Consider the following 15,609-nt stretch of genomic DNA (forward strand, 5'->3'; position numbering starts at 1 on the left):
CGACAACTGGAGTAAAGAGATTCATAAGCTAAAACAAAAATACAGAAACTCGTTACATTTACACAAGAAGAAGATCTTGCTAAATCTGGATGCAGAAAGAATGCTGGAAAAAATAAGAACTAAAAATACAGCTGAAATCTGGGCAATAATCAACGAAGTGGAGAAGCCTCAAGCAATAAGTCAAATGAACCCAATTAGTGCTTCTTCATGGGTTAAGCACTACACACAGCTGCAAGGAGAAACTCACACTGACCCAAAGCGGAAACCAACGACAAATAAAAATGAGGCAACTATAGATATCAGTATTGAAGCAATTGAGAGCATCCTAAAAAAACTGAAAGATCGAGAGCCCCTGGGCCCGACGGGCTGACGAACGTAATACTGAATAGTAACACAGGCGAATGGGCTAAATTTCTTCATCTTCTATTTAATTACATACTAACAACAGAAAAAATTCCAGATTCCTGGCGAAAGGCAGTAGTGGTGCCCATTTTTAAAAAGGGTCTCAGAACATCAGCTGACAATTACAGACCAATCGCATTACTAGACGTGGTGGGGAAGGTCTTTGCGTCTACACTACTGAAAGCATTAGACCATTGGGTACAGCAAAGTGGACGACGTGATCCTTGGCAATCGTGTTTTGTGAAAGGGAGAGGCACAGCACTTAACATCTTCCTGATTAACTTAATGAAAGCCAGAACACAAAGGAATAAAAACCAAGGAATCTATATTGCGTTCGTAGATTTGTCGAATGCTTTCGACACCATACAAAGACCAAACTATGGAAGAAAATGGAAAGCTGGGAATGTCCACAGTCACTGGTGGAGAACATCAAAGACTTGTACACGGATACAAGAGTCAGATTGGACACAGCGGGTACATTAACAGACGAAATTCAGATTAAAAATGGGCTTAAAACAAGGATGCCCGCTGGCTCCAGAATTGTATAACCTGTTCACATCAGACCTGGAGGAGTCATTTGAGTCCACTCGCTGCTTTCCACCAAAAATAGCAGGAACGGCGATTGGGAGATTGCTTTACGCAGATGATATCGTCCTGATGGACCAAACCCAAATCGGCTTTCAAAGACAGCTCACTACATTACAATCGTATGTAGACTCAAATGATCTGGTAATAAATCCAGAAAAATCGAGAATTCTGAAGCTATGCCCAGGAGGTAATAGAAACAGAGGGAAAAAACTAGGATGGTCTCTGAAAAACAAAAAAATCTTGGAAGTTGAAGCTTTCACGTACTTGGGAGCCTGTATAGACAATACGAAAAACAACATGCCAAGAATAGTGGGGCTAAAAAGGAAAGCAACCAACCTAGCTGCCCAAGGGAGAATTCTGTGTAAAAGATACTGCAGATTCACCTCATCACCTCTAATATCCTTTTACAGGATGAAAGTGGTGCCAATATTAACATATGGGGTAGAATCACCAACCCCCTACAAGCTCAAACATGGTCAATCCTGGAGGGCCTGTTTTGGAGGAAAACTTTACAGCTGCCCAAATCAGTCCCAATACAGCAAATAAGGAGAGAGCTGGCATTGACATCACTCAAAACAATTGCGGTATGGAAAATGCTAAGTTTCTACCGAAAATGTCTTGAAGAAAACACCACGGGAGGATTTGGGGTGCTGATAAAAGCCCTAAAAGACCAATCTGACAAAATCTTAATAGACTGGCAAAAGAGATGTCGAGCGATCCTAGTGAACCTCAGTGAGTCAGAGGATGACTTATGGATCAACCCAGACAAAACTAAAAAGAAACTATACATGGCAGATTGGATCGAAACCCAAGAAGACAACCGCAAATACAAAGGTTACGAAAACTTCTGGGCTCAACCACGAAAACTGAATCAGATCCCGAGTTATCTGATTTTATTCCCTAACTGGTACTTCCGAGACCTTTTCCTGAGATTCAGATTGAACATTTTACAAACGGGAGAAATATTACAAAGAAGAAAAAGGTTGGATATCCGTGAAAGCTGCAGAATGTGTAAAATAAAAGGAGAGATAGAATCTCTGAAACATCTCACACTACAGTGTACCGGTTTAAGGAAAGAGCGAGAGCAGTGCTTGGGGGACATCATTAGAAGTCACATGACAAGGAATGTTGATGAGTGGTGGAAGACTCTTGTAGAAGGAGAAAAAATGAAAATAACATTGGCACTCATAAGACTAGTGGTTCTAATTCTCAAGAAACTAGAGGTGATCAACAACATGACCCAGGCACAATAAGGTGTTACCAAGCTCTGCTATCAGGATACTGTGCATCAAACTGAAGACACATCATGGAAGAATGGACATGATCAGGTTAAAGGTTTCAAATATGGAAACCATACAATCTGTTTAAATAAAAAAAAAAAAAGATTCACCTTGCACGCTTCATTTTCTGTAACCCGAACACTAACTAAGTTCTAAGCGTCTTGATACCTCAGGGTTTTGCGCACTATACAAGAAAATAAACTAAACTAATTAAACTCTAATCCCTAGAATCTTCCATGCAGACTGATCCTCATTGCACCGGCATGGACGAGGCAATATTGGTTCTCGGAACTTCTGGCGCTCTCAGGTACTACCAATTTCAATATTACATGTTTAAAATCTGCTATGCTCGGAAAAGGGCAACGTTCTTCATCATGACCTTGTCTCTGTTAACCTCAAAGCCTGGCTCCTGCATCCAGAGTTAAGTTACATTGACATACCACAAGATTGCAAAGACGTTACATCCAGGGATAGAACCCCTTCCACCATCAGGTGTTACAATACAAAATTGAAAATGTTGAATATTTTGTGTGCCGGCAACTAAATTGATCGCCTCAGGTTTCAACCCACACAGGAACCACCATATTTGTTATTGCTGGCAAAAGGAGAGTTGGACTTTTTATTCTTCGAGGCATAATTGGCTACCATTTCACGCTGCCTTTGAATGCCTTCTATGCCCTCTTTAGGGTCTCAAACTGATAAATGAATTCATGAAAGGACTTTTCAGGACATTTCCTCATATGCAAAAGTGAGTCCAGTCATGAGAATTGAATACTGTTCTCATCAGGTTGATGGGGCCTCCATTTTCTTTAAAACGATGCACAAAGGGAACATAAAACGTGTTTCTTGAAAGACAGATATCTTGGTGGCTATCATATCTTATCGGAGGGTCTGTGAAATCCATGCATTATCACCGCACCAACTATATTTAGCATTTCATAAGAACGAGGTACTGCTTCGGACCAATCCAACATTTACGCCAAAGGTACCATCCTCTTTACACTTAAACAAGCCTTTGTCGTTGCCAGTTTTCTTCAATGCTCTGACAACTCCTGCAGAAAGACCCTTGCCCTTGTTGGATGTGAAGAGGGCGCACACAAACGACATTGATCATACTAAGTGCTTTCACCAGTCATGTCAACTATTCATAGCGCTCTGACTCAATTGGTCCCAAGCCTCCATCTCGAGGTGGCTTTCAGCATGCATTGCCTTTTGACAGGTAGGAAGATCGCTGCCTGAAGACCAAAAGCACATACTACAAGGGATGTATCTTCTATGACAGCTCTCTTGGTGGGAATGCATACTTTCACCAGGTTTTGCTGCATCGACAACACAGCAGAGTCATCCATGGTCAAACAGGCAGTCCTGACAGGCCTGTTCTCCTGAGGTGAGCATTCTCCTCCTCCTTGTCTATGTGGTATGAATTTACTGCTTTATATTTATTTCAACGCCCTGTGAATCTAGGAACGATCCAATGCTGGAGAAGGAATATATTACTTACCTGTAACTCCTGTTCACCAGCATGGATATCTCATCGATTCACATGAGACCCTCCCTCCAACTCTGCATAAGGCTCAATATTGTACTTTGTCAGTGTGTTAAAAGAATCTGAAGATGGCCTCCAGGGTTTGAGCCAAGAGAGGCCCTGACCTGTGGTTGCCAGATGTTTTGGACTACGACTCACATGATCCATCACCATAGACTATGCTAAGGTTGATGGGAGTTGTAGTGCAAAACATCTTGAGTCTCAAACTTGGCAAACCCCATGTCCATTGGTTGGACGGTAAATGCCTCAAAATGAGCTTAATGCAACACTAAAAAGTAAGGGCACTTTGTGTTTTCATTGAGACAGCCTATTTAATATACTGAGAATTCCCAGCCTGACAACAGGGAATATTCAACAGCATGTGAGCCTGCATAAGATACCAATGATGGAGAACAGGAGTTCCCGATCAGTTACTTAGTCCTCTCCGCTCATCCCCACATTAAATGAAGCTAAATTAAATGACCGTGAAACCAGGTGTTTCCATAAGGTCCACTTCTCTTGGATCACACTCGGGATGTGGATGCTTGCGGAATCCAGAGTCTAAGTCGTCCCACAAAGTACCTATGCAAAAAGATTCTCCACTTCTCTGAAGGCAATGTTAGAATCCCATTGTAACCCTAAATTGCTGCTGCAGATTTCCCCTCCTTTCTCGGCATGTAGAACAGTGGACTAACTCCCTTTGCCGTGCATGTGATCAGTCCTTTCGGCAGCAGGATATCCTTAACTGACATTATCAGCATTGCCCTACTCATGAAGAAGGCTGTACAGAGAAACCCTTCAGCGTCCCCCTGTTGATGACCCGTAGGATCTAATGATGTGTTATTTATATAGCACTTATGCCCACGCACTTTACATAGAACACATACATACAATATCACCAAACCAGAGTTGGCACGCCTTTAATGACCTTGGAAGGATGAAAGGCAGAGTTTGCCTTGCAAGGATTTGAACCTGCTACTTGCAGATCACACACAGATCGCAGCAGCGAGAGCTCAATCCAATGAGCTATCTTGCCATCCTCTAATTGTGTATGTCATTGTGAGTCCCATCTTTTATGTATGTGCTCATGGGCTTTGCATCGAGGGGCGCCTAGTTAAGATGATCATCACTTCCCACATCTGCTGGATAACAAGGGTTTTGTTGCGTTAAATCTGATCACCTTTACTGTCCCTTAAATAAAGTTTTTCAGTGAATTTGAAGGGTTTTGTTATACCATAGTTTATTCAAGGGCCACTAGCCATGGCCTTCGACCGTGGCCACTGTACATGCTCCATCTATAGGTTGCCTTGTTGCCCACAAGCCACACCCTTCGGTGATGGCCAGAAAAAACAGCCTTTTGCCGTACCCACTGTATATTTTAAAACACCAGGTTTCTTTCAAGCCCACTAGTCATGGCCTTTAGCCATGACCACTGTACATGTTGCACCAATAGGTTCCTTTGGGCCCAATAGGTATAAACACATTTTTTTCCTTTCTTGCTCTTCCAATTCCTGCAGGGGTCCCCAGATATTGCCCTGCAAATGGCAATGAACCACCCATGCCTGCGGTATTCCCCTGGTATTCCAGCGATAATGCGGAAATGCTTGAAAATAAATAAATCTTTTCCCTGCCCTCCCAGGAACTCAACAAGTTCCCCCTCCTCTCTATGTGGTCCCACCACTGCTCACAGCTGCTTTTTCCCTCCCTGGTCCTCTCCCATTAACCCATTTGACTCTGCTTCGTGTGATGCATTTTCTTTTCCAAGCGCGTCTTGCGTTATTACCACAGGAATGTCACAAGATTCCCCCGATAATCCCAAAATATTTGCACTCTAACTGGCTCCCAAGACTACCCCATAACTATCCAATCTCACATGGTATTCTCATTGCCCCTCCCCACCTCTAACCTGCTGCAATTCCAATTTTCTGTTTCCCCCAGTACTACTGCGGTAATCGCTCGCTTTGAGCAAAAAAAACAAAAAAAGCCTGCTCTACATTTCATGGGAGATATAGCTACATTTTTGGGGAAAGGGAGCATCCCCCTCCCCATCAAATATTTTAAAACCTCGCAGATGGAATACCCCAAACCTGTCACGGAAATTACATCAACACTTTGTGCCCAAGTTGTTTCTTATTTGCTCCAAATCCCTCCAGTGTTTTTTGCGCTTCGGCTTTCGAAAATGTGTACTTTTTCTCTATGGCAAAATGAATGAGAGTATGCTGAAAAAGGTGTTTAGTATAGTAGTATTTTTTTAACAAATCTTTCCCATAATTTCCTGTCTTGGGGGGCAGCAGGGGGGCTGTGACAAACATTTTGTTTTGAAACTATGAGACAAATCTGCCATGCAAGTCAAAAGTTATTACCAATAGAATTTTCGGATTTCCTGTGTCTCATGTCACTCACCTTGTGCAGCGACTGCTGCACTATAAATAATATATATATATATATGTTTTATTAAATCAGACCAAGTCAATTTATTTTATCTTGTCAGAGCCTATGAAATCAAAGAAGGAAGGGTGCGTTTCTGGGAATTTGGACCGAAAACACAGGATAGTGTTGCCATCTGCTTGGCGGCATCCAGCTACATGCATCTCTCTTGGGAGTCCGAGGTCTCGAGGGTGTGTCTGCCTCCTCATCTTCTCGATGCCACTTGGATTTTCTGGATTTTCTGGGTCCCTCTGCTCTTTCTCAGATAGACCAGCCCCTCAATCCTTGCTCTCACGCTCTCTCTCTCTCTGGTGGCAGCGTCACAATCTTAATCTTCCTCCTCCCAGTGCTCTGCTCGGTTCTACGTTGAAATAGTGAGAAAAAAAAAAACGTGGCACAAAACACAGAATTTTGTAATCGAATTTTCCCTTTTTGGGGGTTAAAATGCGGGGTAGACCCAACACAGCTCCCCCGACATCCCCTCACTTTATTTAATACCCTAACCCCCACACCCCCTCTAGTTTTATATTAAACACAGGCGAAATTAATGTAAAAAAAAAAAATCGATGATTTCCGCCACATTGTTTCCCGACTCGTAATTTTGACGTGATACCCTCTGCTCCATCGTCCGTTTCTCATTCGCTAGGACAGTCATGGGTCTAGTGGTGGCAATGTCACTGGCTACAAGGCTTTGCACATCCGGACTGTGGTAGAGTGTCTTTAAAAGGCCTGTCGACCACATATGATTTCGTCCTTGTGCTAGGTTTCTCATTCCATCATTTTCTCTGCTGATTCTAGGTAATGGGGGATGATGCAGGGTTGGATTGCTTGTGCACCTTTTCCAACTTTCATACTAATTTTGTTTTGAATTTCCGATGTACTTTGGTGGTCAGTGTTTTTAATTCCAAGCTCTCCTGCCGAATGAGGGAGGGCAGTAATCTATGTGAGCCGGAAAGGTCAGGGTCAGCAGGTCAGGACCAGCATTCCAATAGTTTTGTTTTGTAATGTTAACAGTTCCACTACTTTTTCCAACCATTTTCTCCATTCCAGAACTGTTCTTTGCGAAGTTAAAGCACACTCCTTCACTTTATAACTTGATAGCCTTTACAGCTCAACGGACTGTCAACAGGCATGGCTGAAACCCCTGAAAAGTGTTTTGCGCATTGCTCCCTTCCTGCCTACTCTGTCCCCCACTACTTTTTTGGGTGCACTTCTACCACTGAGGGAGGGGGGGGGGGATTTCTCAAAATGGGTTTCCCTGCTGAACGAGAGGTGTCATTTTCCTTGTGGATACTGCCATTGCGTGAGGGGATTGCAGGAATGTGGCATTCTAGGGTATGACTGAGTCTAGGGGCCGTTCTTGATTCTTGTGCCCAGCGAATAGGGACGTCTGCCCTGAGTGAGGGTGTTGGGTTGCAGGGATGTGGCTCTCCCAGGGTCTGACTGTGTCTTGCTGGGACTTAACTCATCCAGAGGGCACACGGGCAGAGGTCCCACTCAAATGGAGTGGCAGACCTCAAAGATCCCCTACCTCCACTGATGCCCATGGTCCCACTGTCCGGGGAAGCGGAACGGCGACGCTACGGTCACTAAATTTATCACATGATCCACCTTGAAAAATAGACAACAACATGGACCCTACCACTGGCCTTTTCAATAAGATATTGGTCTATAAGAACCTTACCAACCACTAGAAAGCAAAGCTCATAGAAGACATTTCAATAGCAAAAACATTAATAATACAGAATGGGAAAAAACTGAAGTTGATGGCATCTGGCAGCCATTTTTGAATCTGATGACGATCTGGATTACTGCAGCCTTTTCACAGTATTTGCTACGCTGTATCCCTCTGGTCAGCATGCATTGTCCTTCAACGTCTACACTTGCCCACTTGCCTTTTACTCAGAAGCAATTTTCCTAGTTTGCATTGTATGTGGGATAACTTCGGTCTCGATAGTAATAATATGCCCATGTTATGTTTTTTTACCGTAAAAGTGATGCTTCTAGGTAATATAAATGTACACGCGCGTGAAGCATAAATACAAACCAGCAAACAAACAGTGGAGGCATTTGTACCGTTGACCCTCCATCAGCCAATCCTGAGGAATTAAAAGATGACATTGTTAATGCTACGCCCTACGGCACATACAATGGCTAAAGGCAGAATTCGGTATCATATGTAATACGCTTCAATATGTACACCTTTCCATAACTGAGTCCAAGATGCAGTCGTTGGTGGTGAAATTTTATTTAAATGTGTTCTTTATTTGTATGACTGATTGACAGCCGGCGTGTGCACTGTGCACATTCCAAAGCTTAACATTTCATACATTCTTTTACAATAGGGGTGTTCCTTGTTCTGTTTGCCATTGTTCTTTTAGAAAAAAAGGAGCTTATTCAGATGCCATTTGTAGCTGGTTTTGCCCACAACAATATTGTGGTGGTTTAGCTTGATGGTAACCCAGGGTCAGGTGGGGAATAGGAGAAATTAAATGAAAAAGGAAAGTAGGGTCTTGGAGACACAGCGAGGGGTTCTCAGGCAAATAGGACGAATTGCTCCAAAAAATGTTAACGTTGTCTTGAAAGGAGTGGATTTATTTTTTCCATACCTACATAAAATCCCATAAAAAAAGAGACATAGAAAATCACTAGCACAACACTACTCTTCTTACCATTTAGCAGACACCAAGAGGCATTTGTCGCAATACAGTGACAGCAACTTACAGAAATAGATAAAACAGCCCTTACCCTGGTGATGCCGAGAGCACCAACGTTCTCGCTGTAGGAGGTGGTGCCATTCCCAGTTCCCCAGGCTCCAGCCAGTAGGCAGCCGATCCCTTCAATGCCTATTCCTCGGTTAATGGCATGCTTTGGAGGAGGTGGTGCCCCCGACAGCCTTGCACAGGCATGGTAATCACCCACAGACTCCACCATGGAGGAAATCACTCCAGCTAAGATGCCGAATACCCCAGCCAAGCTGATGGTTGGCAGTCCCCACTGGCCTAGATAAGCAGAAGTAAAAAAAAAGTCAATGTCAATGCATGGCCAGTAAGGTCATGAAAATCAAGGTAATGTGCATAGTCATGAAATGACTAAACAAGAAGGGGTATACCTAATTATCGTACAGATGCAATGTGTGACATATTGCCTACATGTGGTATGTCAAACATAGAACCATAGGCTAAATGGTGTGGTTTGTTCACAAATTCTGCACACTATCAAATCGAATACCTGTGTTTAACTGAATTCTGTGTCTACTACCGGATATAACCTCCCAAGCCCTTGGGAGATTGACGCAACAGTAACAACTAAGGTCTATGTTGGCTTACTGAAGTCTCTTGGTTGATTTACATCATAAAATATTGTTTTGGGGCAAGGTGTCTCGGTCCTTTCAAAACATTATGCTGTGGTGTGAAGGGCTCTCTGCAACCCAACTACCCATGCAAACAAAGATCTGGATTATGGGCCATCAGGTGGATGGAATGATTGCCAGTTGGGAGCATAAAGAGAATAGCCTTGCCCTTTGTTGCGGAAGCATGCCCCCAGTCTGCATCCTCTTTGCCCTGGACTGTGAAAAGTAGAGTGCATCCACGAGGTGTGATGGGCCAATATCAGCATCTCTAGGTGCAAGCACAAGTGGCAACTAAACAAGATACTCTGCAGAGCACTGAACCTTTGAGTGTAACGTGGGCAGACTCCAATTCACCAAGGGCTTACAAGCATCTGTTTTAGCATACTTCCCAATGCCTAATATATATGCTGTCTATGTACCCTTTGCTGAGTGGCCATACCACAAAGAAGCTAAAAGTCCAACTGGTGCTGAGCAAAATTAACATTTAAAAAGCTATAGAAGTGACGGGCTTAACATAGGTTCTGCCACTGTATTTCCTTAATGAACATGCTGCTTTAATGATAACGAGGCCTGGCATGTTACTAAAGGGGTCCCTGTGCCAATGCACCTGGGTGACATACGTTTGCTTCAAAGAAGTACTTGATAACTGTGCCCACATGTGCAATATTGATTTGACGTTGGTGCATAGGCACACCCTATTCATAGGAGTGTTGCAATGTGGTTCCCAGCCAGGTTTCTAGGGCCAAAGGTCACTAAAACTCATCTTCACTGCATATGAGATTATTGCGATAACCATTATGACCTAGAGAACTTGTTCAGTTCTACAGATACCATTACCTGTGCCATGCTCATGTAACAGAGCAAGTGCTGAAGTTTTACCTTGTATTAAGTATCAAACAGGTACTCTCCTAAGCAACCTCTTAGCGCGGGCCCCTGAAAATTGGCCGTTCTTTGAAAGATGGTGGGCTTATGTTCTATGAAAAGTCTCTTCTTAGAGGTCCATTTCGGACCTGATGACTGTCAGCTTCTATCATGGCCAAGTCTCTGTCACCTCTCTTTCAGGTGGTCCCAAAACTCTAAGTACCAGAATGCACCAGACTTCTCCAACCTCTGGGATGGATAATGGATCCTGGGAGCCAATATAATTCAAAACACTACAAGTACCACAATGCAACTTGGCCCAAGAGGTAAGATCCTGCCTGGAACAGGAGAAATTGAGTGGTTCCCAAATGAGAACACGTTAGGCTTACCCATTCAGAAACTGAATGAGAGCCTAAACGCCCACTACAGGATGCCCCCTACATGCTATAGGAAGCAGCAGTGGTGGGGCTGGAACCAGTGAAGTGCTACACAGCCCAGGAGAGGACACAGAACCCTCCCCAAAATGTTTGTCGGCATTAACTAGCAAGAGAAGACCATCAGAGAGCAAACTATGCAGGAGACCACATGGCTAGCTATGAAGAAATGGAGACTGGAAAAAAGGCGGGGGTGGGGGGGCTAAAGGACCTCATGAAGACTTCCTGGGCAAATCCCAGCCCACAAGGCTAGGGGATGGGAAGAGTTGGGGGTGCCTTAGCAAGAGATTGGCCCATAGAAGCAGCTGACTCAGGAAGCCAATGGGGTGGAGAGAAGCTGCCAGACAGGAACATGACGGATATAAAAGACCACCAGAGTCATTAGCCAGTAGTAGGTTTTAGTGCAGTTGGTGGAAGAGCAAGAGAGCATTGTGCAGCAGGTGAATGAGACATATGGGTGTTTGTGTGTTAGCGAAAGTGTTTGGAGATAACTTTGAAAGGAGACTAGGAACGGGGTTGAAAATAGGAGTTAGTGAAGTGAGGCATAGAGTAGAGGGAGGGGTAGTGCTCGGAGGAGTGAGATTTAGAGGGAGGCGGATAAGGTGAGTAAACTGGGAAATGCCCCCTTAACTGGCCTTCCACTCCCTGCGCAAGCTTCACTGGCTCCCCTTCCCCTCCAGGAACCTATTCAAAACTGCATGCATCATCTACAAAGAAGTCTTGAATGGCACAGCAACATACCTGGCAGCTAAATTTCATACCTCTGGAGGCTCTTGCGCCACCGTAGCATCCAACAAAAGGTTTGAGTCATAACTAGCCCACAAAGAGCAGGCTCACAAACAGTCGTCCTCCTGCCATTCCCCAACTCTCTGGAACTCTTATTGCCACTGCAGGTTCAGAACACCCCCACCATTCTCCAAATGCTCTTCCCATCATCTCCCAGCACGAATAAATCCACTTGTTTCAGCCTTTCAGCTAACAGTACTGTGCTACTGTCCAAAACAGGCATGGCCACCACCGACCTCCACACATTGTGAAGCACTCTGTTTTTCTCGAGCTAGGCTCATGCTATATAGGACAAAGTAAAGATTGAGCGAGTTGGAAAACGGAGACAGGAAAAGATAGCGTGAGACAGAACACCAGAAAACAGTATATAGCGAGCTCGAGGGTGGAAATAGGAGGAGGGAGATAGATAAGACGAGAGTGTGGAGAGAGAGGGGAGACAGGTGAGTGGTAAAGAGACTACCCCCACTAGGTCATCTAGAAAGCCTTGAGGGAGTTAGATAAGACTAAGGCGCTTAGGCCTCTCTACAATAGGGGTAGCCTAGACCACCCCCACATTGGACATTTTGGGAAATATTTGTTCTAAAAAGTTATTAAGAAAAGAAAAAAACACTTGCGGCCTAGCCCCATTCATTTTCCCATAGACAAAAAAGGCCAATTTCTGGTCAAGGGCACAGCGAACACCGCTGGACGGAATTGGACCAGGTAAGCATTGACTTGAGTTCTGGGGGGCTGGGGTGGGGGTTATTGCAGCCAGTACCTAAAAAATTCACTCTGAAATGAGTGTGCCCTTATCCCAAATCTCCCATGGTGCTTTGCAGCAGAGAGGCTTGACAGAAATGAAAAAATGAAAAAGCTGCCATCTTTTTTTCACCAACTCCTGGCTGCTCTTTTTAATCCGGAGCCCAGGTGAGAAAAGACTGCGCCAGCAACACTCCATGGCCTGCTATTTTTTTTAAAAAGGCCTTGCGCTACGCAGGAACCGGCGCTACTCGCTGCAGCTTCCTCATGCCAGCCACCTCACTCTCCCTCCCTCCCTCCCTCCGCCCGCCTCCCAGCCCCTAGCGTGTCCCTGATTTGTGCTTTGGCCATCCTTTGCTCGGTGTACACACCGCAGCGAACTCCTGGCTGCTCTTTTTAATCCGGAGCCCTGTGAGTGAGACTGCCCCAGCAACCCTCCATGGCCTGCTGTTTTTTTTTGTTTAAAAAGGCCTTGCGCTACCCAGGAACCGGCGCTACTCGCCCCAGCTTCCTCATGCAGCCACCTCCCTCTCCTTCCAACCCAGCCACCTCCCCTGATTGGCGCATCCACCTGGTCATAACTGACCTTCCCAGGGCAGCCCGCTGCCCGGCAGCCCCGGCGGCTAAGGGCCCCAAGGCCAAGGGCGGCTCCGACATTGGCGGCTCCAAGATGTGTCTGCAGGTGGAAGCCAAGGAAGCCAGCAGTCAACAGACACCAACAAAAACTGTGAGTGTGGCAGGGGTGGGGAGTGGAGCAATTGCTCTACTCCAGAAAACCCCTACCACTCTATCTTACCTCCAAATAACACAGACTGCCATAGACTCACACCATGTACACACAGATAGATATGTGACCACCAGACTGAACTTATTCAGGACAGGATTGTCGAGGTTGCCTTGCACTACTAACATACTTGTCAAGGTCAACAAGCGCCGCACTTAGATAGAACTTGAATGTTAGCATGTCCACACTTAGATAGAATTGTTCATATTAGCCTGCGCCGCATCTAGACAGGACTTTGAATGTTAGCATACCCGTACTTGTGTAGAATTGTGATTATCAGCATTTCCACACTTAGATAGAATTGTGAATGTTAGCACGTCCACACTTGGATAGAATTGTGAATGTTGGCCTGCGTTGCATCTAGATAGTACACTGAAAGTTAGCGTGCCCGCACTTGGACGGAACTATGAATGTTGGCATGTCCATTCTTAGATGGAATTGTGAATATTGGCCTGCGTCGCATCTAGACAGGACTTTGAATGTTAGCGTACCCACTTGTATAGAATTGTGATTATCAGCATTTCCACACTTAGATAGAATTGTGAATGCTAGCATGTCCACACTTAGATAGAATTGTGAACGTTGGCCTGCGCCGCATCTAGATGGGACTTTGAATGTTAGCATGTCCACACTCATAGAATTGTGAATATTGGCATGTCCACACTTGGATAGAACTGTGAATATTAGCATGTCCACACTTAGATAGAGTTGTGAATGTTGGCCTGCGTTGCATCTAGATAGGAAACAATGTTAGCTTGCTCGCACCTAGGTGAAACTTGAGTGTTAGCATGTGCCACACTTGGAGTCGTGGATATTGGCCTGTGCCGCATCTGGATGGGACTATGAATGTTGGCATGCCCACACCTGGATGGGGTCCTAAACATTGGCCTTCGCCGCATCCGGATGGAATTGTGGGGGTTGACAAGTGCCGCGCCTGGACAAAACTGTGAATGCTAGCATGCTAAAGGTCAGGTAACCCACTAACCAATATAAGCTCAAACTCTGCATACTTATCTCACTCAAAAAACTCACACAACCGTCTCTCGCACAACAAGCCGCACGCACTTCACAACACTGCAACACCACATAAGCTGGAGCAACAGCACACGCGGACTGACACCGATCCAATACCCGTACCAAAGCTCAGCATCTGGTGTATACCGAGTTGAAGCTGCCAACAGAACACCACTCTTCTCACTATCCTCCTCCCTCTTCACCTTACTAACCCATCCCACCTTGTCATTTACAGATCCGCCAGAGCGCCTGGGGACCAATTCCATTGGTGACGGTGCGCCGTACAAATACTTTTAACATTTAACATTTAACCAATGCGAGAGATAACCATGGTTATACCCGTGGCTACCCGAAAACAAAAAGGCTGAAAAATGCCATTTTGAGGTGGAAAAACGAATAAACGGCGTCAGGATAGAGACAAGGAAGCATGGGTATGGGGAAGAGGACAGCATGTGAAATTGGAAAGTTGGAGGGGTGCTAGGGATGAAGTTAAGAGCACTTATGATTTCCTGTAGCCACAGTTATTTGGCAGGATAACCGCAGCTACAGGAGAAAAAGTGAGCCATGACTAGTGGCTTGGTAGTGTTGTGAAATATACAGTGGACATGACCGAAGGCCGTGCTCACTAGCCTGGGCCAAAGGCCCTAGCTATTGGGCTTAATACACAAGTATAGTGGACACGGCTATTAGTTTTTTAAACTCACTTTCCGTGCCCTGGCTACTGAGATTGATACACATGTATAGTGGATACAACCAAAGGCCATGGCTAGTGGCCTAGTAGTGTTGTAAAATATACAGTGGGCACAGCCGAAGGCCGTGGCCACTACTAGTTGCACAGAAAAAAAATATGGTATAACAAAACCCTTGAAAGTTTAGTTAAGTTGACCACATTTATCGCCACAAAACTGCAATTTAGCGCATTTGGGAAGTCATGGCCGGCAATAACTCGGCGCATTCCTGTTGCAAAGCCCAAGCGCACATATATTATTATAAAAGAAGGGATTCACAATGACATACAAAATGGCATTGTGGGGGACATCTACGGAAGCGTGCAGAGTTAAGCCGGTCATGACTTCTCAAATGCATTGAATTTTAGGGGTTTTGTTGCGATAAATGTGGTCAACGTAACTAAACTATAACTAACGTTTTTTTCAGTGAATATATACGATAGTCCAGATGAGTTGTCACACATTCAACAATGCCACATAATAGCCATTTGCTGAGCCACAGCAGCAAGGCATTGTGGTATGCAAAAAGGCCCAAATGTAATCCAGCGGTGGTTCAGGCAAGTAAGGGGACTTGTTTATGGGGTTTAGGGTTGGCGTGCGGGAACAGGGCAGAGGCAGTGCAGCAGCTGGGCTTAGTCAACCAACGTGCAAGAGAATGACGGCTTGTATCTATGAATCCAGACAATGTTC

At 44.9% G+C, this 15,609-nt stretch overlaps 1 protein-coding gene across 1 annotated transcript in view; it reads right to left on the reverse strand.

Annotated features, from left to right (window-relative positions):
- The window catches only part of LOC138513701 (solute carrier family 23 member 1-like), a 520,832-nt gene that overhangs the window by 124,829 nt on the left and 380,394 nt on the right, over positions 1–15,609 (reverse strand). The window contains exon 8 of the mRNA XM_069628778.1: positions 8,971–9,224. Coding sequence (XP_069484879.1) covers positions 8,971–9,224 — 254 coding nt within the window. The remainder of the gene's footprint in view (positions 1–8,970; positions 9,225–15,609) is intronic.

Source organism: Ambystoma mexicanum, chromosome 12 (genome assembly GCF_040938575.1).
Source record: "Ambystoma mexicanum isolate Mex_15411 chromosome 12, UKY_AmexF1_1, whole genome shotgun sequence".
Taxonomy (NCBI): domain Eukaryota; kingdom Metazoa; phylum Chordata; class Amphibia; order Caudata; family Ambystomatidae; genus Ambystoma; species Ambystoma mexicanum.